This window comes from Pristiophorus japonicus, chromosome 4, assembly GCF_044704955.1.
Source record: "Pristiophorus japonicus isolate sPriJap1 chromosome 4, sPriJap1.hap1, whole genome shotgun sequence".
Taxonomy (NCBI): domain Eukaryota; kingdom Metazoa; phylum Chordata; class Chondrichthyes; family Pristiophoridae; genus Pristiophorus; species Pristiophorus japonicus.
This window is the reverse complement of record NC_091980.1, coordinates 14038385-14065234: the sequence shown is the minus strand read 5'-3', so window position 1 is coordinate 14065234 and position 26850 is coordinate 14038385. Positions and strand designations below refer to the sequence as shown.

Sequence of the window (26850 nt, the reverse complement as noted above, 5' to 3'; positions counted from 1 at the left end):
CTCTGTTTTGGATGTCCCCAAAAGTTTGTCAACGTCCTTCGCCTGCTCCATGACAACATGCAGGACGTGATCCTTACCAGCGGATCCATAACAGACCCAATCCACGTCCAGACCGGGGTTAAACAGGGCTGCGTCATCGCTCCAACCCTCTTCTCAATCTTCTTCGCTGCCATGCTCCACCTCACTGTCAACAAGTTCCCCGCTGGAGTGGAACTAAACTACACAACCAGTGGGAAGCTGCCTCCAGGCCAGGTCTAAGATCACCCCAACCTCTGTCATTGAGTGCAGTACGCGGACGGCGCCTGTGTCTGCGCACATTCTGAGGTTGAACTCCAGGATATAGTCGATGTATTCACCGAGGCATATGAAAGTATGGGCCTTACTCTTAACATCGTAAGACAAAGGTCCTCCACCAGCCTGTCCTCGCCGCACAGCACTGCCCCCCAGTCATCAAGATTCACGGCGTGGCCCTCGACAACGCGGACCACTTCCCATACCTCGGGAGCCTCTTATCAACGAAGGCAGACATTGATGCGGATATTTAACATCGCCTCCAGTGCGCCACTGCAGCCTTCGGCCGCCTGAGCAAAAGAGTGTTCGAAGACCAGGCCCTCAAATCTACCACCAAGCTCATGGTCTACAGGGCTGTAGTAATACCCACCCTCCTGTATGGATCAGAGATATGGACCATGTACAGAAGACACCTCAAGTCGCTGGAGATATATCACCAACTATGTCTCCGCAAGATCCTGCAAATCCCCTGAGAGGACAGGCACAACAACATCAGTGTCCTCGCCCAGGCTAACATCCCCAGCATCGAAGCACTGACCACACTCGATCAGCTTCGCTGGGCAGGCCACATAGTTCGCATGCCAGACACGAGACTCCCTAAGCAATTGCTCTATGCGGAGCTCCTTCACGGCAAACGAGCCAAAGGTTGGCAGCGGAAATATTACAAGGACACTCTCCAAGCCTCCCTGATAAAGTGCGACATCACCACTGACACCTGGGAGTCCCTGGCCGAAGACCGCCCAAGGTGGAGAAAGTGCATCCGGGAGGGCGCTGAGCACCTCGAGACTCAATGCCGCGAGTGTGAAGAGGTCAGGCGCAGGCATCGGAAGGAGTGTATGGTAAATCAGTCCTACCCCCCCTGACAAATGTCTGTCCCACCTGTGACAGGGTCTGTGGTCCCGTATTGGACTGTTCAGCCACCAAAGAACTCACTTTGCTATTATGGTATGCACTTTGTTGAAGCCGCCTGCTCTCTACCTGTTCATGCAGATCAGGGTGAACTAATGAGAGCCTTGTCTTAAGTGCTCTTTTCATGAACAGTTCAGCAGGTGGGATCCCAGTGAGTGAGTGGGGTCTCGTGCGGTAGCTAAGCAGAACCCGGGATAGGCGAGTCTGCAGTGAGCCTTCAGTTACCTTCTTTAAGTCTTGCTGGATGGTTTGCACTGCTCTCTCTGCCTGACCATTGGACGCTGGTTTAAATGGGGCAGCTGTGACATGTTTGATCGCGTTACTCTTTGAACTCAGCACTGGTAAAACATGGACCATTGTCACTCACCAGGATATCGGGTAAGCCGTGAGTGGCAAACATGGCCCGCAGGCTTTCAGTAGTGGCAGCAGATGTGCTAGCCGACATTATCTCACATTCAATCCACTTGGAGTACGCGTCTACAACCACAAGGAAAATTTTACCCAAGAACGGGCCTGCATAGTCGACGTGAACCCTAGACCACGATTTGGAGGGCCAAGACCATAAACTTAGCTGCGCCTCCCTGGGTACATTGCTTAACTGCGAGCATGTATTACATCTGTGAACGCAGGACTCTAAGTCCGCATCGATACCGGGCCACCACACGTGGGATCTGGCTATCGCTTTCATCATTATGATGCCTGGGTGGGTACTGTGGGGGTCATTGATGAAGGTGTCCCTGCCCTTCTTGGGGACCGCTACTCGATTGCCCCACAAAAGGCAGTCAGCCTGTATAGACATTTCATCTTTGCGCCGCTGGAACGGCTTTATCTCTTCCTGCATTTCCACTGGGACACTGGACCAGCTCCCGTGAAGCACACAGCTTTTGACTGGAGACAATAAAGGGTCCTGTCTTGTCCAGGTTTTGATCTGCCGGGCAGTGATGGGTGATTGCTCACTCTCAAATGCTTCCATAACCATGGCTAGATCTGCGGGCTGCGCCATTTCCACCCCCCATGGTGGGCAATGGCAGCCTACTGAGAGCATCGGTGCAGTTTTCTGTGCTTGGCCTGTGGCGGATGGCGTAGTTGTATGCGGATAACGTGAGCGGCCATCTCTGGATGCGGGCCAATGCCTTGGTATTTATCCCTTTACTCTCGGAAAACAGGCATATAAGTGGCTTATGGTCAGTTTCCAATTCAAATTTTAGCCCAAACAGGTATTGATGCATTTTCTTTACCCCATAGACACACGCTAACGCATCTTTTTCAATCATGCTGTAGCCTTAGACAGACTCCTGGATGCATAATCGATTGATTGCAGTTTCCCGAAATCATTAGCTTGTTGCAATACACACCCGACGCCATATGACGACGCATCACATGCTAGTATCAAACGCTTACATGGATCATACAACACAAGCAATTTGTTTGAGCATAACAATTTTCTCGCTTTTACAAAGGCATTTTCTTGTCTTTTGCCCCAAACCCATTCACCCCCTTTTCGTAGTAAGACATGTAGTGGTTCTAACAGTGTGCTGAGACCTGCTAAGAAGTTACCAAAGTAGTTCAAGAGTCCCAGAAACGACCGCAGCTCCGTCACGTTCTGTGGCCTTGGTGCGTTCTCGATTGCCTCTGTCTTCGCGTTGGTGGGCCTGATGCCATCCGCCGCAATCCTCCTTCCCAAGAACTTCACTTCAGGTACCAGGAAAACACATTTCGAGCGCTTTAACCTGAGCCTCACGTGGTTGAGTCGACTAAGAACCTCCTCCAGGTTCTGCAGGTGCTCGACTGTGTTCCGACCTGTGACCAAGATGTCGTCCTGGAAGACCATGGTGTGCAGGACCGACTTCAGTAAACTTTCCATGTTTCTCTGGAATATCGCCGCCGCTGATCGGATTCCAAACGGGCATCTGTTATAAACAAAAAGACCTTTGGGCGTGTTGATGCAGGTGAGGGCCTTCGATTCCTGCGTCATGTAAGCTGAAGTCAGATCCGGCTTCATGAACGTCTTTCCTCCCGCCAGTGTTGCAAAGAGGTCGTAAGCCTTTGGTAGTGGTTATTGGTCCTGCAGGGAGAAATGATTGATAGTTACTTTGTAATCGCCACAGATTCTGACGGTGCCGCCTCCCTTGAGGACTTAGACAATAGGACTGGCCCACTCGCTGAACTCGATTGGTGAAATGATGCCCTCTCTTTGCAGCCGCTCTAGCTCGATCTCTACCCTTTCTCTCATCATGTACGGTACTGCTCTCACCTTGTGATGGATGGGTCGTGCTCCTGGAATTAGGTGGATCTGCACTTTTGCTCCTTGGAAATTCCCGATGCCTGGTTCGAACAGCGAAGGGAACTTGTTTAAGACCTAGATACACGAAGTGTCGTCAGCAGGGGATAGCGCTCAGACGTCGTCCCAGTTCCAGTGTATCTTTCGCAGCCAGCTCCTGCCGAGAAGTGTGGGACCATCGCCCGGTACCACCCAGAGTGGTAGCTTGTGCACCGCTCCATCGTAGGAGACCTTTACGGTAGCACTGCCAATTACAGGAATCAGTTCTTTAGTGTAAGTTCTTAGTCTCGTGCGAACTGAAGTTAAGACTGGCCTTGAGGCCTTGTTGCACCACAAACTTTTGAAAGTCTTTTTGCCCATGATGGACTGGCTCGCGCCCGTGTCCAGCTTCATTGACACCGGGAGTCCATTTCGTTCAACATTCAGCATTATCAGGGGACAATTCATGGTGAATGTGTGCACCCCATGTACCTCTGCCTCCTCTATCTGAAGCTCTGCTTCGTCGTGATCCGCCGTGGATCTGTCCTCCTCTGCAACATGGTGGATTGCAGGTTTAACAGGCTTTGCAGCTCGCCTGCACACTCATTGGAGGTGTCCCATTGTTCCACAGCCCATGCAAAAGTACTCTTTGAATCGGCATGAATGGAAACGATGATCATCCCCGCAGCGCTAACAAGGTGTTAATGCCCTTGCATTCATCACCCTTGATGGTGGACTCTGAGTTATCTGCAGATGTGCAGCTGTAGGTATGTGTGACTTGCCCTGTACGTTACGATTCGAAAGCAATATCACTTTGTTCACAGTACTTGTAGCAACACTTGTGTGCTGAGAGATTTGCTTTGTATTGTCACTGGTGGCAATGAATGCCTGGGCTATCGCTATGGCTTTACTCAAGCTTGGGGTCTCTACAGTCAAAAGTTTGCGAAGTATGGTTTCGTAGCCAATGCCAAGTACGAAAAAGTCTCTGAGCATATGCTCCAAATGTCCTTCAAATTCACAATGTCCTGCAAAGTGTCTTAGCTCGGTGACATAACTCGCCACTTCCTGGCCTTCAGACCTTTTGTAGGTGTAGAACCAGTACCTTGCCATCAGAACGCTTTCCTTTGGGTTCAAATGCTCTCGGACCAGTGTGCACAAATCGTCGTATGATTTCTCCGTGGTTTCGCGAGAGTGAACAAATTCTTCATGAGGCCATACATTAGTGTCCCATAGATGGTGAGGAGGATCGCCCTTCATTTGGCAGCGCTCTCTTCCCCATCTAGATCGTTGGCCACGAAGTATTGGTCAAGTTGCTCCACAAAAGTTTCCCAATCATCTCCCTCCGAAAATTTCTCCAGGATGCCCACTGTTCTCTGCATCTTTGGGTTCGCTATCTGTATCTCGTCGCCAGTTGTTGTGTATGGAGAAAGAGTCAGACTGAACACTGTGAGCTCAAAGTAAAGTGTGACCTTAGTCTTTTATTGCAGATCTCCAGAGTGCCTCTCCAACCTATGAAGCCTCCTTAAATACCTGTGCTCCCAAGTGATTATGGGATCCTTTGGGACTCCAGGGGATGAGCCCTCTGGTGGCTGTACAGAGTAAATACAAGTCCACATAAATAACAGTTTCAGGGATGAGGGACTTCAATTACATGGATAGACTAGAGAAACTGGGGTTCTCCTTCGAGCAGAGAAGTTTGAGAGGAGATTTAATAGAGTCATTCAAAATCATGAGGGATCTGGACAGAGTTAATGGAGAGAAACTGTTCCCATTGATGGAAGGGTTGAGAACCAACGCAGATTTAAGGTGATTGGCAGAAGAACCAAAGACGACATTTAGAAAAACTTTTTTATGCAGCGAGTGGTTGGGATCTGGAATGCACTGCCTGAGAGGGTGGTGGAGGCAGATTCAATCATGGCTTTCAAAAGGGAATTGGATAAGTATGTAAAGGAAAACAAATGCAGGGCTACGGGTAAAGAGTGGGGGAGTGGGACTAGCCAAAGTGCTTTTGCAGGGAGCTAGCACGGACTCGATCTGTGCAGTAACCGGTCTATGATTCTATGATTCTATGACTGTGCTTCGAGCTACACTGCTACCCTCCTTCCACAATGCAGAACCTAAAGAAACAGACTGGAAATATTGCAAAAGTAAATAAATCAATTGATTAATTCACTTTTTAAACCAGTTACAAAAGCATTTTCAACTAATTGGCATGTTATTGACAGTGTCATTTAACTGTCTGTACATCCGAACAGTGACTACGCTTCAAAATAACTTAATTGACTGTAACACACTTTGGGATATCCTGAGGTTGTGAAAGGCGATATATAAGTGCAAGTCCTTCTATCTTTTACATTTCAATAGATACCCGCTCCTGCCAGTAGGGGTTGCGTTAGTAAAATATATATAACAGACAGAAGAAATACAAAATAAATACATTTTGAAAGTAATAGATCGATGGATAGATAGATAGATAGATAGATAGATAGATAGATAGATAGATGGATGGATGGATGGATGGATACATTGAAGGTAGATGGATAAGTGGATAGATAGAGATAGAAAGAGAGCGATGGATAGAGAGATAGAGAGAGAGAGAGGGATGGATAGGAGGCTAGATAGATAGATAGATAGATATTGAAACCGTATTTTTAAACATTTGCAGCTGCCATGTTAGTAGTGGTGTAATTACCGTCCCTGTGCTCACACTGCATTGCAAGCCTCCCAGAAACATGGAGTTGGTTGAAAAAAGTAATTATAAACAAATACATTTACATATTTTAAAACTATATCTGTGACTGAGTTTCACACTGCACTGCATCGCATTTTGCAATACAGATAATGTGGGAACCTAATTACCATGTTATTAGAGGTCTGTTCTTTCACACTGTATTGTAAACTTTTTTCAAGTTTGGAGAGAGAGTTATTTTAAAAAAACATCAAAAAGAGATTACAAAAAAAATTATAATTAAAAAAAGAGCTTATTTAATAAAGAAATGAAAAATATAAGCAGCTGATAACTGTGCTGTGAGTGGGTGCAGTGTATTTCCTTCACACTGCATTGCAAATTTTTCACAAGTTTGGAGAGTTATTAAAAAACACACACAAAAAAGTGAACAATATTGCAGCTGATATCTGTGCTGTGAGTGGGTGCAGTGGCTGTACTTTCAAACTACTTTGCAAACTTTCTTGCAAGTTTGGAATGAGAGTCAGAATCATAGAAATAATGGCACAAAGGAGGCAATTCGGGCCTTCGTGTCTGTGCCGGCCGACAAAGAGCTATCCAGGCGTATCCCACTTTTCAGCTCTTGGTCCGTAGCCCTGCAGGTTATATCCAAGTGCATATCCAAGTACTTTTTAAATGTGGAGAGGGTTTCTGCCTCTACCACCCTTTCAGGCAGTGAGTTAAAGACCCCCACCACCCTCTGGATGAAAACATTTCTCCTCAACATCCCTCTAATTCTTCTACCAATTACTATAAAGTTATTAAAAAGAAACACATACAACAAAAACAAAGTGTGATTTTTTAAAATAAATTGCAGAAGGTATTTAAAAAAAAACCCAATAAAAGCAACAATATAAGCATCTGGTTAAGTGGGTGCAGTGCCTGTCCTTATAAGCTATTTTGCAAGTTTGGACAGTTATTTAAAAAAGTATACACAACAGCAAACAAGAGCAGACTTAAAAAAAAATAATAATTAAATAAAGGGCTTTAAAAAGAAAAATATAAGTAGCTGAAAACTGAGTTGTAAGTGAGTTGTAAGTGCCTGTAATTTTAAATGACATTGCATTACAACTATTTTAGTTGAACATTAATACAAGTGCCCCTTTATTAAAGGAGCACTAAACCGACAAATAAACAAATTAAACTTTTGCCGTTAAATAAATCAAATTAAAATTTGGTTGCTGGAGGTGATGATGTACTCAAGTCCCTCCGGCGCCCACCTCTTGCAGAAGGCCGCGAGCGTACCGGTGGACACCGCGTGCTCCATCTCCAGGAACACCCTGGCTAGACTGTAACAGCGGAAGAGAGGCAGGCAGTCGGGCTGAAAGATCCCCTCGACCACCCGCTGCCTGGACCGGTTAATGGCCACCATGGCCGTGCTCAGGAGAACCCTCCAGGCCAAGGCCCCAATAAATAAAGGGAGGACTCCCGCGTATAGAGAGCACTCCATTGGGAACCCCCGCGGCAAGATGGTGTGCCATGGCGTGATTTTTTTTATACAAGTTTGAAGAGTTATTAACAAAAAACCACAACATACAAGATAGGATTAAAGAAAACATTAAATTAAGGGATTTAAGAAGAAAAACATCTAAGTAGCTAAATTGTTGTAAGTGGGTGCAATGGTTGTATTTTCAAACTACATTGCAAATGTTTTTGCAAGTTTGGGGAGTTATTTAAAAGAAATACACAACAAACAAAAGATGGGATTTTTAAAAAAGGATTTTAAAAGAAAAAATATTTTAAAAAACACCCAACAACAAACAAGATAGTTATATAAAGGGATATAAAAAGAAAAAAAATACAGTAGCTGTAAAGTGAATTGTAAGTGGGTGTAATTTTAAACTACATTACAAACTTTGTTTTGCAAGTTGGGGAGTTATTTAAAACACACACACAACAAACAGAGATGGGATTTAACAAAAAATTAAATCAAGGGATTTAAAAAGGAAAAATATTTTCATAAACATCATCATCATAGGCAGTCCCTCGTGTCGAGGATGACTTGCTTCCACACCAAAAAGATATGAGTTCACAGGTGTTTCAATGAAGGACACAATACTCTTGATCCCGAACTACATCATGAATGGTGGAAGATGCCTGTGCCTGGACTTTTCCAACATGTGGTGGCCGTTGCACACCAACCACCACACGGACTTGACAGAGCTAGGTCTTGGTCCAGTGGCAAGGATTACCCAAGATTAACTGGAGACCAGCTCTGCTGCACAGCCCCAGCACACACACACACGTATTGCAGTGTGGGCTGGCCCGTGCTGCCCCTGGGCCCTCGCCTCTTCTGGGCGCCAGATTCACGCCACTCCTGGGCCCCAGTCACCTCCCCCTATGGACCCCTGCCGCTCCTTCGCCCCTCCTGCTGTGCCTGCCCGCACTGCAATCAGCGACCTGGCTTCGCAGCCGTCGCCCTCCTGCAGCAGCACGCGCTGCTCCCTGCAGTGGTATGCCACCGCACGCTGCTCCCTCCAATGGCCCCGGCCTGCTGATGGTCTTGTAGGCTGGGACCGCGCCGATTTCCGGGCCGGGCTGCCGCACGCTGCTCCCTCCAATGGCCCCGGTCCCTCGGAATCGAGGAAGACTTGCTTCCACTCTAAAAATGAGTCTTTAGGTGGCTGAACAGTCCAATACGAGAACCACAGTGCCTGTCACAGGTGGGACAGATAGTCGTTGAGGGAAAGGGTTGGTGGGACTGGTTTGCTGCACGCTCTTTCCGTTGTGTGCGCTTGATTTCTGCAAGCTCTCGGCGATGAGTCTCGAGGTGCTTAGCGCTTTCCTGGATCCACTTCCTCCACTTAGGGCGGTCTTTGGCCAAGGACTCCCAGGTGTCAGTGGGGATGTTGCATTTTATCAGGGAAGCTTTGAGGGTGTCCTTGTAACGTTTCCTCTGTCCACCTTTGGCTCGTTTGCCTTGAAGGAGTTCCAAGTAGAGCGCTTGATTTGGGAGTCTCGTGTCTGGCATGCGAACAATGTGGCCTGCCCAGTGGAGCTGATCAAGTGTGGTCAGTGCCTCAATGCTGGGGATGTTGGCCTAGTCGAGGACGCTACCGTTGGTGCATCTGTCCTCCCAGGGGATTTGCAGGATCTTGCAGAAACATCGTTGGTGGTATTTCTCCAGCGACTTGAGGTGTCTACTGTACATGGTCCATGTCTCTGAGCTATAAAGTGTCATATATGTCTACTCTGTGTAGAAAGTATACTAGAGTATACTATAGTATAGTATATAGTATACTGTGTACTAGACTGTGCAACTGTGGGAGGCCCAGGCAGGAGCTGTATAAAAGGCTGGTCACCACGCGGTGAAGGCACTCTGCAGTTTGAATATTGAAACTAAGGTCACAGCAGTTCAAGCACAGCACTAGGCCTCGTGGAGTTATTCTATTGATAAGTAGAGACATATTAACTGGCAACGAGTACAGATCATTGACTTACATGCAAGATGGCTGCCGTTGGTAGTTTAGAAAAGTTTACAGAGGGTGAAGTCTTTACTCGGGTTTCTCTGGCCAGGTATCACTTCTACACACACCGCTGCACCGAGTGCCAGGATTTAGCGGAATATGTCGCAGACCTATGAAGGCTCGCGGAACAGTGTGAATTTGGCGAACTCCTCAACAATGTGTTGCGGGACGTTTTCACGACGGGACGGGACATGAAGCAGACTATCACCTTAAGCCAGGCGTTCACGACCTCAATGTTGAGATTCTCCCAGAATCAAAACTCACTGGCAAGTACTGTGCAGAAAATAACTGTTGATCAAAGAATTAGTCCAACTCAGAGTCCGCCAAGGGGTGTAAATGTCAATCATTTAACATGCTGGCATTGCGGGGGTAACCATCGGGCCTGTCTGTGTCGATTCAGACACTATGTGTGTAAAGGCTGCAGCCAAAAGGGCCATCCACAGCGAATGTACAGAAGAACTGCGACTCAAAACGTGGCAGAGGCGTCGGCAGGAAGTTTCCTATTCAGCAAGTATCATAAAGTACAAGCTAGAGAGGCGACTCCACCCGAGGAAGCAGTGCACAGGGTGCAAACTTTCACTACCAAAAGTCCCCCCATGATGATGAAAGTCAAGATAAATGGCATTACTGTTTCCATGGAGTTGGACATGGGGGCGAGTCAGTCACTTATGAGCCAGAAGACATTTGAGAGGTTGTGGGGCAGCAAAGAACAAAGACCCAAGCTGAGCCTGATTCAGACAAAGCTGCGCACTTACACCAAGGAACTGATCCCAGTTATCGGCAGTGCGAACATAAAAGTATCCTATGATGGAGAGATACACGCATAGCCACTGTGGGTTGTACCAGGCGACGGGCCATCGCTGCTTGGCAGAAGCTGGATGGGGAAGATTCGGTGGAACTGGGAAGACATCAAAGCACTATCTTCAGTGGACGATGCTTCCTGTGCTCAAGTGCTGAGCAAGTTCCCATCCCTATTTGAACCAGGCATCGGCAACTTCACAGGCACCAAAGTGCAGATCCACTTGGTCCCCGAGGCACGGCCTGTTCATCACAAGGCTCGAGCGGTCACTTACATGATGAGGGAGAAAGTGGAGATCGAATTGGACAGACTTCAACGCGAGGGAATCATATCACCAGTCAAATTCAACGAGTGGGCCAGCCCGATTGTTCCGGTATTAAAGAGCGATGGCACGGTCAGAATCTGCGGCGACTACAAGGCAACGATCACCCGAGTTTCATTACAGGACCAGTACCCGCTACCCAAAGCCGATGATCTCTTTGCGACATTGGCAGGGGGAAAGGCGTTCACCAAGCTGGATCTAACCTCCGCTTACATGACCCAGGAGCTGGCTGAGTCGTCGAAAAAATTAACGTGCATTAACACACACAAGGGACTGTTTTCGTATCACAGGTGCCCGCTCGGGATCCGCTCAGCTGCCAAAGGAATATGGAGAGTCTGTTGAAATCGGTTCCACACACCGTTGTATTTCAGGATGACATCCTAATCACTGGTCGCGACACCACCGAACACCTGCACAACCTGCAAGAGGTTTTAAGTCGACTAAACAGAGCCGGATTCCAGCTGAAACGATTCAAGTGTGTCTTCCTGGCGCCAGAGGTAGAATTCCTGGGGAGGAAGATTGCGGCAGATGGCATCAGACCCACGGACTCGAAGACAGAGGCCAACAGGAATGCACCTAGACCACGAAATGTAACGGAGCTGCGCTCGTTCCTGGGACTCCTCAACTATTTCGGTAACTTTCTTCCAGGGTTGGGCACCTTGCTCGAACCGTTGCACAAGTTGCTACGCAAGGGAGACAACTGGGTTTGGGGTCAAAGTCAAGAGGCCGCCTTCAAAAAGGCCAGAAACTTGCTGAGTTCCAACAAGTTGCTTGTATTGTAATAACCCAGATAAACGTCTAGTTTTAGCATATGATGCGTCGTTGTACGGTGTCGGGTGTGTTTTACAGCAAGCAAATGTAGCGGGCAAACGCCAAACCGGTTGCATATGCATCTAGAAGTCTATCCAAGGCCAAAACGGCCTACAGTATGGTCGAGAAGGAGGCTTTGGCCTGTGTCTATGAGGTAAAAAAAATGCACCAGTATTTGTTTGGACTCAGATTCGAGTTAGAAATCGACCACAATCTTATTGTTTTCGGAAAGCAAAGGCATAAACATCAATGCTTCATCGCGAATCCAAAGATGGGCACGAACAATGTCGGCCTACGATTATACGATCTGCCACAGGCCAGGCACTGAGAACTGCGCAGATGTCCTCAGCCGGCTACCGTTGCCCACCATCGGGGTGGAAATGGCGGAGCCCGCAGACCTATGCCTGGTCATGGACGTCTTCGAAAGCGAAGGGTCACCCGTAATGGCCCGCCAGATCAGGACCTGGACCAACTAGGACCCTGTGTTATCGCTTGTAAAAAGTTCCGTCCTCAATGGGGGCTGGTCAGCGGTCCTAACAGAAATGCAAGACGAGATAAAGCCGTTTCACCGTCGTAAAGACGAAATGCCCATCCAATTGGATTGCCTCTTATGGAGCGACTGCGTCGTCCTGCCAAAAAAAGGCAAGGCAACCTTCATACGTGACCTACACAGTGCCCACCCAGGCATAATCATGATGAAGGCTATCGCCAGGTCCCATGTCTGGTGGCCCGGCATTGACTCGGACTTGGAGTCATGCATGCGCCAGTGTAACACTTGCTCACAATTGTGCAATGCCCCCAGGGAGGCTCCACTTAGTCTGTGGTCCTGGCCCTCAAAACCATTGTCCAGGATCCACGTAGATTTTGCGGGCCCCTTTCTAGGAAAAATGTTCTTCATTGTAGTGGACACCTACTCGAAGTGGAATGTGTAATAATGGCATCCAGCACGTCCACTGCCACCATTGAAAGCCTCAGGGCCATGTTCGCCACCCATGACTTGCCCAACAGTCTGGTCAGCGACAATGGTCTGTGTTTCACCAGCTTGGAATTCAATGAATTCATGACCCGCAATGGCACCAAGCATGTCAGGTCTGCCAACAGCCAAGCGGAGTGGGCAGTCGAAACCACAAAGCAGAGCTTGAAACGCATCATGGAAAGCTCCGTACAAACCCGCCTATCCCGGGTGCTGATCAATTACAGGACATGACCCCACTCACTTACGGGGTCCCCCCTGCGGAGTTACTAATGAAACGTGCGTTCAAAACCAGGCTCTCCTTAGTCCACCCTGACCTCAACAATCAGGTGGAAACCAGGCGTTATCGGCAAAACATGTACAATGATCGCGCGGCTGTATCACGCGACATCACTGTAAGTGATCCGGTGCTTGTGCTGAATCACGGTCATGGCCCCAAATGGATCGCTAGCACTGTTTTAGCCAAGGAGGGGAATAGAGTGTTTGTTGTCAAACTGCTTAACGGACAAACGTGCAGAAAGCATTTGGACCAAATCAAATTGCGATTTACAGGTAACCAGGAACTACCGGGAGAGGACCTTACCTTCAGCGATCCACCTACACACACCCAATCAGCAGCAGACCTAGCTGCTAACCACGAGGATGATCCCACCATCTCCAACAGTCCAGTCAGACCAACAGCGCTGCAAGACAGCAGTGGCCCGACCAACTCACTCATGCCAGAAGTGACACTCAGACGATCAACCAGGGAACGCAGAGTGCCGGATCGCCTCAAACTGTAACTAACTCGCATCAAAGACTTTGGGGGAAATGTTGTCATACATGTATACTCTGTGTATATACTATGCTGGTACCACTAGAGGGTGCAACTGTGGAAGGCCCAGGCAGGAGCTGTATAAAAAGCTGGTCACCACTCGGTGAAGGCACTCTGCAGTTTGAAGAAAGAGACTAAGGTCACAGCAGTTCAAGCACAGCACTAGGCCACGTGGAGTTATTCTACAGATATGTAGAGACATGTTATACAGGAGAGCAGGTATTACTACAGGCCTGTAGACCATGAACTTGGAGGCAGATTTGAGGGCTTGTTCTTCGAACATTCTTTTCCTCAGGCGGCCGAAGGCTGCACTGGTGCACTGGAGGCATTGTTGAATCTCGTCGTCAATGTCTGCTCTTGTTGATAAGAGGCTCCCGAGATATGGGAAATGGTCCATGTATTCCGGGGCCGTGCCGTGGATCTGAATGACTGGGGGGCAGTGCTGTGTGGCGGGGATAGGTTGGTGGAGGACCTTTGTCTTACGGATGTTTAGCGTAAGGCCCATGCTCTCATATGCTCAGTGAATACGTTGACTATGACTTGAAGTTCAGCCTCTGTATGTGCGCAGACGCAGGCGTCATCCACCTACTGTAGCTCGACAACAGAGGTTGGGGTGGTCTTGGACCTGGCCTGGAGACGGCGAAGGTTGAACAGGTTCCCACTGGTTCTGCAGTTTATTTTCATTTCAGCGAGGAGCTTGTTGACTATGAGGTGGAGCATGGCAGCGAGGACGATTGAGAAGAGGGTTGGGGCAATGACGCAGCCTTGCTTAGACATAGAAACATAGAAACATTGAAAATAGGTGCAGGAGTAGGCCATTCGGCACTTCGAGCCTGCACCGCCATTCAATAAGATCATGGCTGATCATTCCCTCAGTACCCGTTTCCTGCTTTCTCTCCATACCCCTTGATCTCTTTAGCCGTAAGGCCATATCTAACTCCCTCTTGAATATATGCAATGAACTGGCATCAACAACTCTCTGCGGGCAGGGAATTCCACAGGTTAACAACTCTTTGAGTGAAGAAGTTTCTCCTCATCTCAGTCCTAAATGGCCTACCCCTTATCCTAAGACTATGTCGCCTGGTTCTGGACTTCCCCAATATCGGGAACATTCTTCCTGCATCTAACCTGTCCAGTCCCGTCAGAATCTTATACGTTTCTATGAAATCCCCTCTCATCCTTCTAAACTCCAATGAATAAAGGCCCAATTGATCCAGTCTCTCCTCATATGACAGTCCAGCCATCCCTGGAATCAGTCTGGTGAACCTTCGCTGCACTCCCTCAATAGCAGGAACGTCCTTCCTCAGATTAGGAGACCAAAACTGAACACAATATTCCAGATGAGGCCTCCCGAAGGCCCTGTACAACTGTAGTAAGACTTCCCTGCTCCTATACTCAAATCCCCTAGCTATGAAGGCCAACATACCATTTGCCTTTTTCACCACCTGCTGCACCTGCATGCCAACTTTCAATGACTGATGAACCATGACACCCAGGTCTCGTTGCACCTCCCCTTTTCCTAATCTGCCGCCATTCAGATAATATTCTGCCTTCGTGTTTTTGCCCCCAAAATGGATAACCTCACATTTATCCACATTATACTGCATCTGCCATGCATTTGCCCACTCACCTAACCTGTCCAAGTCACCCTGCAGCCTCTTAGTGTCCTCCTCACAGCTCACACCGCCACCCAGTTTAGTGTCATCTGCAAGCTTGACCCCGGTCCGGATGTGGATTGGGTCTGTGATGGATTCGTTGGTAAGGATCACAGCAGGTCGTCGTGGAGCAGGCGGAGGATGTTGATGAACTTTTGGGGGCATCCGAAACGGAGAAGGACTCTGCATAGACCCTCGCGGCTGACAGTGTCAAAGGCCTTTGTAAGGCCGAAGAAGGCAATGTATAAGGGCTGGTGCTGTTCCCTGCATTTTTCTTGCAGCTGTCGCGCTGTAAAAATCATGTCCGTTTTTTCCCATAAGGGACGAAATTCGCACCGTGACTCTGGGAGGAGCTCCTCAGCCACTGGGAGAAGACGGTTGAGGAGGACTCTAGCAACGACTTTCCCAGTGGCTGATAGCAGGGAGATTCCTCTGTCGTTGCCGCAGTCGGACTGCTCCTCTTTTTTAAAGATCACTACATCTCTGAGATCTCCCAGCATGCTCTCCTCCCTCTAGATGAGAGAGATGAGGTCATGCATTTGTGCCAACAGTGCCTCTCCGGCATACTTCAGTGCCTCAGCAGGGATTCCATCTGTTATATATGCAGACTATAGATATACTCTCTGTGTAGTCATTGTGTGGTTGCATAAGATGGAGACTTGTTTACCTGATGTACCATCAATAAGGTTTACACTGTGTCTATACATACTGGCACCACTCGAGGGTGCAACTGGTGGAGACTGGGGTTTCCTGCCCTGGTGGCAGGGGTGGTATAAAAGGGGAGCCACCATGCGGCTGCCTCACTCTGGAGTTACGAGGAAAGGACCAAGGTCACTACAGTTTGCCTCGTGGAGTCATTCATAAGTACACGACAGACATAATACCATCTGCTTCCGTAGCCTTGTTGTTCTTAAGCTGTCTTATGGCTTTTTCATGCAGTGCTGGGGTTTTACTGAGGTGGTGGCGGATGGCATGCTGCGGGATGGAGTCGAGGACACTCAAGTCAAAGGCAGAGTCTCAATTGAGGAGATCGTCAAAGTGCTCCTTCCATTGGGCCCTGACTGCCTTGGTGTCCTTGATGAGTGTTTCCCCGTTCTTGGCCAGCAGTGGGGTGGGGCCTTGGGTGTTTGGCCATAGGTGGCCTTGACTGCGATGAAGAATCCTCGCACATCATGGCTGTCGGCCAGCTGCTGTATCTCCTGTGCTTTCTCCATCCACCACCCGTTCTTTAGGTCCCGGGGTTTTTGTTGGACCTCGGCTTTAAGCCATCTGCAATGCTGCTTTGCTGCTCTTGAGTTGGGTTGCTGTTTAAGGCTTAGAAATGCCTTGCACTTGCGATCTATTAACTCTTGGATCTGCTGGTCATTCTCATCAAACCAGCCCTGGTGTTTCCTGGTTGAGTGACCGAGAGTCTCTTCGCAGGCACTGGTTATGGAGCCCTGGAGGGCAGACCAAGCACTGGGGGCATTCTGCGTCTTGGGTTCATCAAGGCATGCCAGGTTAGCTATGAGGCACTGACTGTATAGGGCTCTCTTAGTTGGGTCTTTGAGTGCCCCGGCATTGACTTTTTTTGCGGTATTGCTTGCGCTGCCCTCGCCGCTTTGGAGCTATGTTGATGGCAATGAGGGATCAGATTATGTGGTGGTCCGTCCAGCAGTCATTAGCTCTTGTCATGGCATGGGTGATGCACACATCCTTGCGATCCCTGGTTCAGACGAAGACATAGTCCAGCAGGTGCCAGTGTTTGGAGCGAGGATGTTGCCACGATACCTTGTACTTGTCCCTCTGGCGGAACAGTGTGCTGGTGATGACAAGGTCATGTCCTGGACATTTTGTCAGGAGTAGGGTACCGCTAGAGTTGGTTTTCTCTACCCTCTCTCTGCCGATCATGCCTCCCTAGAGGGCTGTGTCCTTGCCGAGGAGGATCAGTTTGTCGACCACAGGGATGCGGGACAGGGATTTTTCGAGGTTGGAGTAAAAATCTTCTTTGGTCTCATCTGGACTCGTAGCAAGGTTACAGCAGAGAATGAGGCCATTCGGCCCATCGAGCCTGTGCAGGTTCTCTGTCGCATCGAGTGTTGGGGCGTATGCACTGATGACGTGGCGCATTGATTCCGGGATAGGGTGAGTCGGAGAATCATGAGACATTCATTAACCTGCAGGGGGCGTCTTTGAGGCGGTCAACCAGTTTGTTTTTGATGGCGAAGCCAGCTCCACGAAGACGGTGTTCGTCCTGTGGTTTCCCTTTCCAGAAGAAGTTGAAACCTCCACCTTGTTCCTTGAGCTGGGCTTCCCCTGCCCGCGGTGTCTCGCTTAGGCCGGTGATGTCGACATCAAAGTGTCTAAGTTCCCGGGCCACTATGGCGGTGTGGCATTCCGGCCTGTCGCTGTTGGAGTTGTTCATGAGGGTCCTGAAGTTTCTGGTCTCGAACTTTATGTTAAAGGAGTTGAAGATGCCTGTGCGTGAGTTCTTTTACCGTGGAGTGGCCGTTGCACACTGGCTACCACACGGGTTTAGCTGAGCAAGGTCCTGGTCCAGTGGCAAGGGGGTACAAGATGACTGGAGACCAGGCACTGCGACCCCAGTAACCATCTTGCAGTAAAAAACTCCTCACCCTTAACCTCCCCCCTCCCACTGTCTAAAACTTCCCCTAGCCTTAATAGACCCTAATAGGGGATGCATTTTACTTAAAACTTTACTTTAAATCATTCCTCATTACAAGTCCCACAAATTCAGGCCTACTTCAGGCGCGAACATTCCCGCCAAACCTCCACACCTCTTATCGGTTACAACGACCAGACTACCAGCAACGACCGAGCCTCCAGCAGTGGCGACCTTGACCTGGGCCTCTTCCCTCCTTCAGCGACCTCCTCCTTCAACGTCGATCCCCACCCGATCCCCGATCCTCGACGACACCCGGCGAGCCAAGCGAGCCTGAGGCAGGCGATCGGGCCTCCACCCCATCAATGGCGATCGGGCCCCCTAGAGTGGCGATCGGGCCCCCTCCAGCGGCGATCGGGCCCCCTCCAATGGCGATCGGACTCCTTCCAGCAGCGATTGGGCCCCCTCCAGCGGTGATCGGGCCCCCTCCAGCGGCGATCGGACCCCCTCAAACGGCGAATGGGCCCCTCCAGCGGCGATCGGGCCCCCTCCAGCAGCGATTGGGCCCCCTCCAGCGGTGATCGGGCCCCCTCCAGCGGCGATCGGACCCCCTCAAACGGCGAATGGGCCCCTCCAGCGGTGATCGGGCTCCCTCCAGCGACGATCGGGCCCCCTCCAGCGGCGATCGGGCCCCCTCCAGCGACGATCGGGCCCCCTCCAGCAGCGATTGAACCCTCTCCAGCGGCGATCGGGCTCCCTCCAGCGTTGATCGGACCCCCTCAAACGGCGAATGGGCCCCTCCAGCGGCGATCGGGCTCCCTCCAGCGGCGATTGGGCTCCCTCCAGCGTTGATCGGACCCCCTCAAACGGCGAATGGGCCCCTCCAGCGGCGATCGGGCTCCCTCCAGCGGCGATCGGACCCCCTCCAGCAGCGATCGGGCCCCCTCCAGCGGCGATCGGGCCCCTTCCAGCGGCGATCGGACCCCCTCAAATGGCGAATGGGCCCCTCCAGCGGCGATCGGGCCCCCTCCAGCGGCGATCGGACCCCCTCCAGCAGCGATCGGACCCCCTCCAGCGGCGATCGGACCCCCTCCAGTGGCGATCGGGCCCCCTCCAGCAGCGATTGAACCCCCTCCAGTGGCAGTGGCTGTGCCTCTCCTCTTTGGCGGCAATTGGGCCTCCTCCCCTTCGGCGACGGCGGCTGGGCCTGCCCTCCTTGGCGCCGATCGGGCCTCCTCCTCCTTCAGTGACGGTGGTTGGCCTCTCCTCCTCCTTCAGTGATGGCGGTTGGCCTCCCCTCCTCCTTCAGCGGCAGCTGGGCCTCACCTCCTCAACAGTGATTGGGCCTCCTCCCCTTCAGCAACGACTGGGCCTCTCCTTCTCCACTGGTGACCTGGCCTCTTCTCCCCCAGCATGTGGTGTGCACCATGGTTGTGACCACCCTGACCTTCCACTTTGAACTCCAGTGGACCACTGACCCTCTCAATGCCTGCCCCCAACCAAGCCTGGGACCACCTACAATCAAGGGCGCTACTCAGTTTGTGGCCAACATCTCGCCGTAGGCAACTAGGCTCATACAGCAATGCCTGGTCTCCAGTCATCTTGGACCCCCTAGCCACTGGACCTAATAAACACACACAACAAACAAGTGACAGGATTTTTTAAAAGGGATTTGTTGTTGAATGGTGGACCAGGCTCAGGGGGCCAAGTGGCCAAATGGTCAACTCCTGCTCCTATTTCTTATGTTCTTTAAAAGAAAAAACATTTCAAAAAACACACAACAACAAACAAGATAGGATTTAAAAATAATTAAATAAAGGGATACAAAAATAAAAAAATATATAAAGTAGCTGAAAATTGAATTGTAAGCGGGTGCAGTGCTTGTAATTTCAAACTACATTGAAAACTTATTTTTTGCAGGTTTGGGAGTTATTTAAGAAAATACCCACAACAAATAAGAGATGGGATTTAAAATAATTAAATCAAGGGATTTAAAAAGAAAAAATATTTTAAAAAACACACACAAGTGACAGGATTTTTAAAAAAGGATTTTAAAAGAAAAAATATTTAAAAAAACACACAACAAACAAGATAGGATTTAAAAATAATTAAAGAAAGGGATATAAAAATAAATAAAAAAATAAAGTAGCTGGAAAGTGAATTGTGTGTGGGTGTAATTTCAAACTACAGTGCAAACTTTTTTGCAAGTTTGGAGAATTATTAAAAAAAATACACACACACACACACAACAAACACGAGATGGAATCCAAAACAAATTAAATCAAGGGATTAAAAAATATATATATAAAAAAACACACACAACATCAAACAAGTGACAGGATTAAGAAAAAGGGTTTTAAAAAAAATATATATATATAAAGTAGCTGGAAAGTGGGTGTAATTTCAAACAACATTGCAAACTTTTTTTTGCAAGTTTGGAGAGTTATTTAAAATAAATACACACAGCAAACAAGAGATGGGATCTAAAACAAACGAAAGCAAGGGATTAAAAAATATAATTAAAAACACACACACATCAAACAAGTGACAGGAATAAGAAAAAGGGTTTTAAAAAGAAAAAAATATATATAAAGTAGCTGAAAAGTGAATTGTATGTGGGTGTAATTTTAAACTACATTGAAAACTTTTTTGCAAGTTTGGAGAATTATTAAAAACACATACACACACACAAAATGAAATCAAGGGATTAAAATATATATATAAAAAAAACACACACATCATACATTCCTGTCTGGCATAAAAATAAAAAAGGGAAGGTGGCTCAACCGTGGCTATCAAGGGAAATCAGGGATAGTATTAAAGCCAAGGAAGTGGCATACAAATTGGCCAGAAATAGCAGCGAACCTGGGGACTGGGAGAAATTTAGAACTCAGCAGAGGAGGACAAAGGGTTTGATTAGGGCAGGGAAAATGGAGTATGAGAAGAAGCTTGTAGGGAACATTAAGACGGATTGCAAAAGTTTCTATAGATATGTAAAGAGAAAAAGGTTAGTAAAGACAAACGTAGGTCCTCTGCAGTCAGAATCAGGGGAAGTCATAACGGGGAACAAAGAAATGGCGGACCAATTGAACAAGTACTTTGGTTCGGTATTCACGAAGGAGGACACGAACAACCTTCCGGTTATAAAAGGGGTCGGGGGGTCTAGTAAGGAGGAGGAACTGAGGGAAATCCTTATTAGCCTGGAAATTGTGTTGGGGAAATTGATGGGATTGAAGGCCGATAAATCCCCAGGGCCTGATGGACTGCATCCCAGAGTACTTAAGGAGGTGGCCTTGGAAATAGTGGATGCGTTGACAGTCATTTTCCAACATTCCATTGACTCTGGATCAGTTCCTATGGAGTGGAGGGTAGCCAATGTAACCCCACTTTTTAAAAAAGGAGGGAGAGAGAAAACAGGGAATTATAGACTGGTCAGCCTGACATCGGTAGTGGGTAAAATGATGGAATCAATTATTAAGGATGTCATAGCAGTGCATTTGGAAAGAGGTGACATGATAGGTCCAAGTCAGCATGGATTTGTGAAAGGGAAATCATGCTTGACAAATCTTCTGGAATTTTTTGAGGATGTTTCCAGTAGAGTGGATAAGGGAGAACCAGTTGATGTGGTATATTTGGACTTTCAGAAGGCGTTCGACAAGGTCCCACACAAGAGATTGATGTGCAAAGTTAGAGCACATGGGATTGGGGGTAGTGTACTGACATGGATTGAGAACTGGTTGTCAGACAGGAAGCAAAGAGTAGGAGTAAATGGGTACTTTTCAGAATGGCAGGCAGTGACTAGTGGGGTACCGCAAGGTTCTGTGCTGGGGCCCCAGCTGTTTACACTGTACATTAATGATTTAGATGAGGGGATTAAATGTAGTATCTCAAAATTTGCGGATGACACTAAGTGGGTGGCAGTGTGAGCTGCGAGGAGGATGCTGTGAGGCTGCAGAGCGACTTGGATAGGTTAGGTGAGTGGGCAAATGCATGGCAGATGAAGTATAATGTGGATAAATGTGAGGTTATCCACTTTGGTGGTAAAAACAGAGAGACAGACTATTATCTGAATGGTGACAGATTAGGAAAAGGGGAGGTGCAAAGAGACCTGGGTGTCATGGTACATCAGTCATTGAAGGTTGGCATGCAGGTACAGCAGGCGGTTAAGAAAGCAAATGGCATGTTGGCCTTCATAGCGAGGGGACTTGAGTACAGGGGCAGGGAGGTGTTGCTACAGTTGTACAGGGCATTGGTGAGGCCACACCTGGAGTATTGTGTACAGTTTTGGTCTCCTAACCTGAGGAAGGACATTCTTGCTATTGAGGGAGTGCAGCGAAGGTTCACCAGACTGATTCCCGGGATGGCGGGACTGACCTATCAAGAAAGACTGGATCAACTGGGCTTGTATTCACTGGAGTTCAGAAGAATGAAAGGGGACCTCATAGAAACATATAAAATTCTGACGGGGTTAGACAGGTTAGATGCAGGAAGAATGTTCCCAATGTTGGGGAAGTCCAGAACCAGAGGTCACAGTCTAAGAATAAGGGGTAAGCCATTTAGGACCGAGATGCGGAGGAACTTCTTCACCCAGAGAGTGGTGAACCTGTGGAATTCTCTACCACAGAAAGTTGTTGAGGCCAATTCACTAAATATATTCAAAAAGGAGTTAGATGAGGTCCTTACTACTAGGGGGATCAAGGGGTATGGCGAGAAAGCAGGAATGGGGTACTGAAGTTGAATGTTCAGCCATGAACTCATTGAATGGCAGTGCAGGCTGGAAGGGCCGAATGGCCTACTCCTGCACCTATTTTCTATGTTTCTATGTTTCTAAGTGACAAGAATAAGAAAAAATATATATAAAGTAGCTGAAAAGTGGGCGTAATTTCAAACTACATAGCAAAGTATTTTTTTTGCACGGTTTGGAGAGTTATTTGAAAGAAATACACACAGCAAAGAAGAGATGGGATCTAAAACAAATGAAATGAACTGGGATTTAAAGAGAAGTATATCTTCTGAAGTAGCTGAGAGTTGCAGTGCCTGTGTGCTCACGCTGCATGTCAGTGTGTGCTGGCGGCGCGGTGCGGCGCTGGCCCCGCCCACAGACCAGGCACTTGTTGCTGAGGCGGGCTTCAGTCAGTGAACGACCGGGCAGCGCGGGGACAGGGGGACAGGGCGGCCGGGCTTGGGGGCGGCCAACTGACAGGACTTTTAAAATATTATAATTAGAAATTATTTGCTTCCTTTCCTTCCTTCCCTCACCCACCTCCCTCCTCTCGAAGGCGGCGGGGATGTCATCATTTTGAAGGCGGGGAAGCGGGAGGAAGCCGCCTTCCGTGGGAGCAGCGGGCTTGCGTGGGGATTGCTGCCGGCAGCCTGCGCCGAGGCCTCGGAGACCAACCCTGGAGAATTGGAGGGGGGAGGTTTTTTAAAAAAAAACAACCTCTCTCCCCTCTCCAAAAAAAAAACACATTCGCATGAAGGGATAAACAAAAAAAAAAAACTTTTTAAAATATAAATTTATTCAACAATTCAAAAAGCATTTTTTTTTAATAAAACAAGAAAAGTTTAATTGGAAAGAAAACCATGGAGGGACATCAGAGGAGTGAGGCTTCAGCTCCTTCCAGGGGCAAGGAGAAGTCCAGTAAGTCGAAGAAGAGCCTGGACGAAGGAGAAAAGAAATCCAAATTTGTGAGTCTTTTAATTTTTTTTAAATTCTTTTTATTTCAAACAAAAATTGAACTTGGGAGTCCAAAATCTCAAAGCTGGCCCACTTGTTGAAGCATCTCACTTACCTGTCGCTGCAGGTAGTCCAGCCCCTCTCACACGCACTTTGCTTAAAGAGCTTCCAGGTGTTTTTAGAAGAATCCATGAGATAAAGCTGGTGGGTGCTGTTTCTCTACAGTTTCTCGCCAGTCTTTTACAAACATGCAAGGAAATGTAGGTGGTGTGTTTTGATGACAATCTTGCTGCACTAGATTTCAAAGAGAAGAAGGTTGTTGGCAGCAAGGTGTAGCGTGGTCATGCTGTACTGTACTTCCTATTTCTTACAGACGAAATCTTGATTTTTTTTTGCTATTGACACATTTCTGCTAAGTATCTTGTGTAATTTTTTTAATTGCTCAAAAATTTTTGTCTGCAATCATCGTTCAATGCAGAAGTTAAAAAATCTTGGGCAAATATTGAAACATTCAGTACTTTTATAGATTTCTGCAGTAACAAGAAAAAAGTATTTTCTGACATTTTATGTGCTAATTTGAACATTTTGGTTCTCAAGTCTCAAAAAGCTCCTTCAAATTTATCAGAATTGGAGCTCTCATATAGTCATTCACTATTCTGCAGCTCTAACATGTGTTTCAGTCAGATAGATAGGCTAAGCCAGGGAAAGATTATGGGTGTTTTGATTACTTTTACATGCTTTATCGCTGTCTTGTGTTGTGATTTCTTGAGGCAGTGAGTTGTAGTGAAGGTGTGTGGTCAGTTGTTTGTTCCACTGCACGTATGTATCGCCAGCTGTTTGTTCCAGTATACCCTATGCTCAGTATGTCACATAATAGATGTTTTATTTTACATTAAGCCAAGTCTTTGAGGACTGTCGCTGTTTATGCATGAGACAATTTTATTGAGCAAACTGAGGCAAATATTACAAATTAATGTTTGATGCCTCCATTTGCACTTTGTCTAATTAACAAAACATCACTTTGAGAATGTTGCGTTGATACTTGTATCTAGTGTTATCTCAATTTCCATCACATTTTATTCATATTTCAGATTCCTGTGACCGAGTGCCATCTTTGTTGTACACACTGAACTCTCAATAATCTCTTGCTTTAATGGTGTCAGCATTGGCTCAGTGCTAGCACTCCCATCTCTGGGTCATTTTGGATTCAAGTCCCACTCCAGCGACTTGAGCACATAAACTAGGCTGACACTTCAGTGCAGTATGGGGGGGGAGTTCTACACTGTCGAAGGTGCCGTCTTTCAGATGAAAAGTTAAACCGAGGCCCCGTCTTCCCTCTCCGGTGCATGTAAAGGATGCCATGGCACTATTTCGAAGAGGAGCAGTGAGGTTTATCCTTCAACCAACACTTAAAAACATATTATCTGGTCAATATCACATTGCTGTTTGTGGAACCTTGCTATGTGCAAATTGGCAGCTGTGTTTTCTGCATTATAACAGTACTTTCAACAACAACAACAACTTGTATTTATATAGTGCCTTTCCCGTCGTGAAACGTCCGAAGGCACTTCACAGGAGTATTAGATTTTAAAAAATGGGCACCGAGCTGCATAAGTAGAAATTAGCGCAGGTGACCAAAAGCTTGGTCAAAGAAGTAGGTTTTAAAGAGCATCTTGAAGGGGGATAGAGAGGCGGAGAGGTTTAGGCATGGAGTTCCAGAGCTTGGGGCCTAGACCACAGAAGGCACAGTCACCAATGGTTGAGCAGTTATAATCAGGGATGCTTCAGAGGGCAAAATTAGAGGAGCACAGACATCTCTGGGGTGGATTGGGGTGAAGGAGATTAGAGGGAGGGACGAGGCCATGGAGGGATTTGACAATAAGGATGAGAATTTTGAAATCGAGGCGTTGCTTAACCGGAAGCCAATGTAGGTCAGCGAGCACGGGGTGATGGGTGAGCGGGACTTGGTGTGAGTTAGGACACGGGCAGCTGAGTTTTGGATCACCTCTAGTTTATGTAGGGTAGAATGTGGGAGGCCAGGCGGGAGTGTGTTGGAATAGTCAAGTCTGGAGGTAACAAAGGCATTGTTGAGGGCTTCAGCAGTGGATGAGCTGAGGCAAGGGCAGAGATTGGCGATGTTACGGAGGTTGAACTAGGCGGTGTTAGTTATGCTACGGATATGTGGTCAATAGCTCATTTCAGGGTCAAATATGTCACCAAGGTTGCTAACAGTCTGGTTCAGCCTCAGACAAGTTGGGGAAAGGGATGGAGTCAGTGGCTGGGAACAATGGCTTTGGTCTTGCCAATATTCACTTGGAGAAAATCTCTGCTCATCAGACAAGCAGTCTGATAATTTCAAGACCGTGGAGGGGTCGAGAGAAGTGGTAGTGAGGTGGAGCTGGGTGTCATTAGCGTACATGTTTCAAAATTACTTTCTTGACTGTAAAGTACTTTGGGACATTTAATCGTGAAAGATGCTGCATAAATACAATGTGTGTTATGTTGACAACACTTGACTTTGCAAATGATTTATTGATCTTGTACGGTTTTAAGTGTGAGATTCTTTGAGAATATCCTTGTGAATATGGTACGTTAAGACATTAGTGAATCGTTAACAAAACCGTGGGTGTTGGCAAGATACATGCAGATGAGGTGTGACTGGTGCCTTGTACAGCAACAGTAATTAATAGCTGAAGCATGCTCTTCCACTCGGGTTATATATTGAATGCTTTATTGAATTTAAAAGAAAAAAACGTCCTTGGCAGTGATGGAATTGATTTGAGTATTGGGCTTCTTTTGATTCTCTGTATCCAATACATCTCTAATTATCTGAATTTCTCTAGTGATGACGAAATTCATTTGCAAGAGTTCGGATGGAAACATGTAGTTTAAAAAAAAAAAGTTGAACTGCTGAGACATAACTATTTTCTTTGCTTCAAATAAGTGCTAGCTTTAAAAGTGCCAAATGTAGTTTCTGCACTGAAAGGTCTGTGCAGCATGGATTTCTGTGCATTTTCAAGTGGTAGTAATGTACAAAATGAGTTACCAGTTTTCAACTGTTGGAAAGTTTTGAGACTAGTGCTACCCTCAACTTTTTCCACACAGCAAGTGATCTGGAATGCACCACCATTCAATAGTAACTTTCAAAATGAAATTAGATATGTATTGCAAAGGATAAATTTATAGGGCTATGGGCAAAGAGCAGGAGGGGGAGTGAGAATAATTCATCATCATCATAGGCAGTCCCTCGGAATCAAGGAAGACTTGCTTTCACCCCTGAAGTGAGTTCTTTGGTGGCTGTACAGTCCAATACGAGAGTCACAGACTCTGTCACAGATGGGATAGATAGTCGTTGAAGGAACGGGTGGGTGGGACTGGTTCGCCGCACACTCTTTCCGCTGCCTGCGCTTGATTTCTGCATGCTCTTGGCGTTGGGACTTGAGGTGCTCAGCACCCTCCCGGATGCACTTTCTCCACTTAGGGCGGTCTTTGGCCAGGGACTTCCAAGTGTCAGTGGGGATGTCGCACTTTATCCGGCAGGCTTTG

At 47.6% G+C, this 26850-nt stretch overlaps 1 protein-coding gene across 1 annotated transcript in view; it reads left to right on the top strand.

Moving 5' to 3' along the window:
• Positions 1–22777: 22777 nt before the first annotated feature.
• Positions 22778–26850, top strand: part of LOC139262844 (protein diaphanous homolog 1-like) — a 460427-nt gene continuing 456354 nt past the window's right edge. Inside the window, exon 1 of the mRNA XM_070878024.1 lies at positions 22778–23315. Within this exon, the coding sequence (XP_070734125.1) occupies positions 23211–23315 (105 nt within the window). The 5' untranslated portion in view covers positions 22778–23210. The remainder of the gene's footprint in view (positions 23316–26850) is intronic.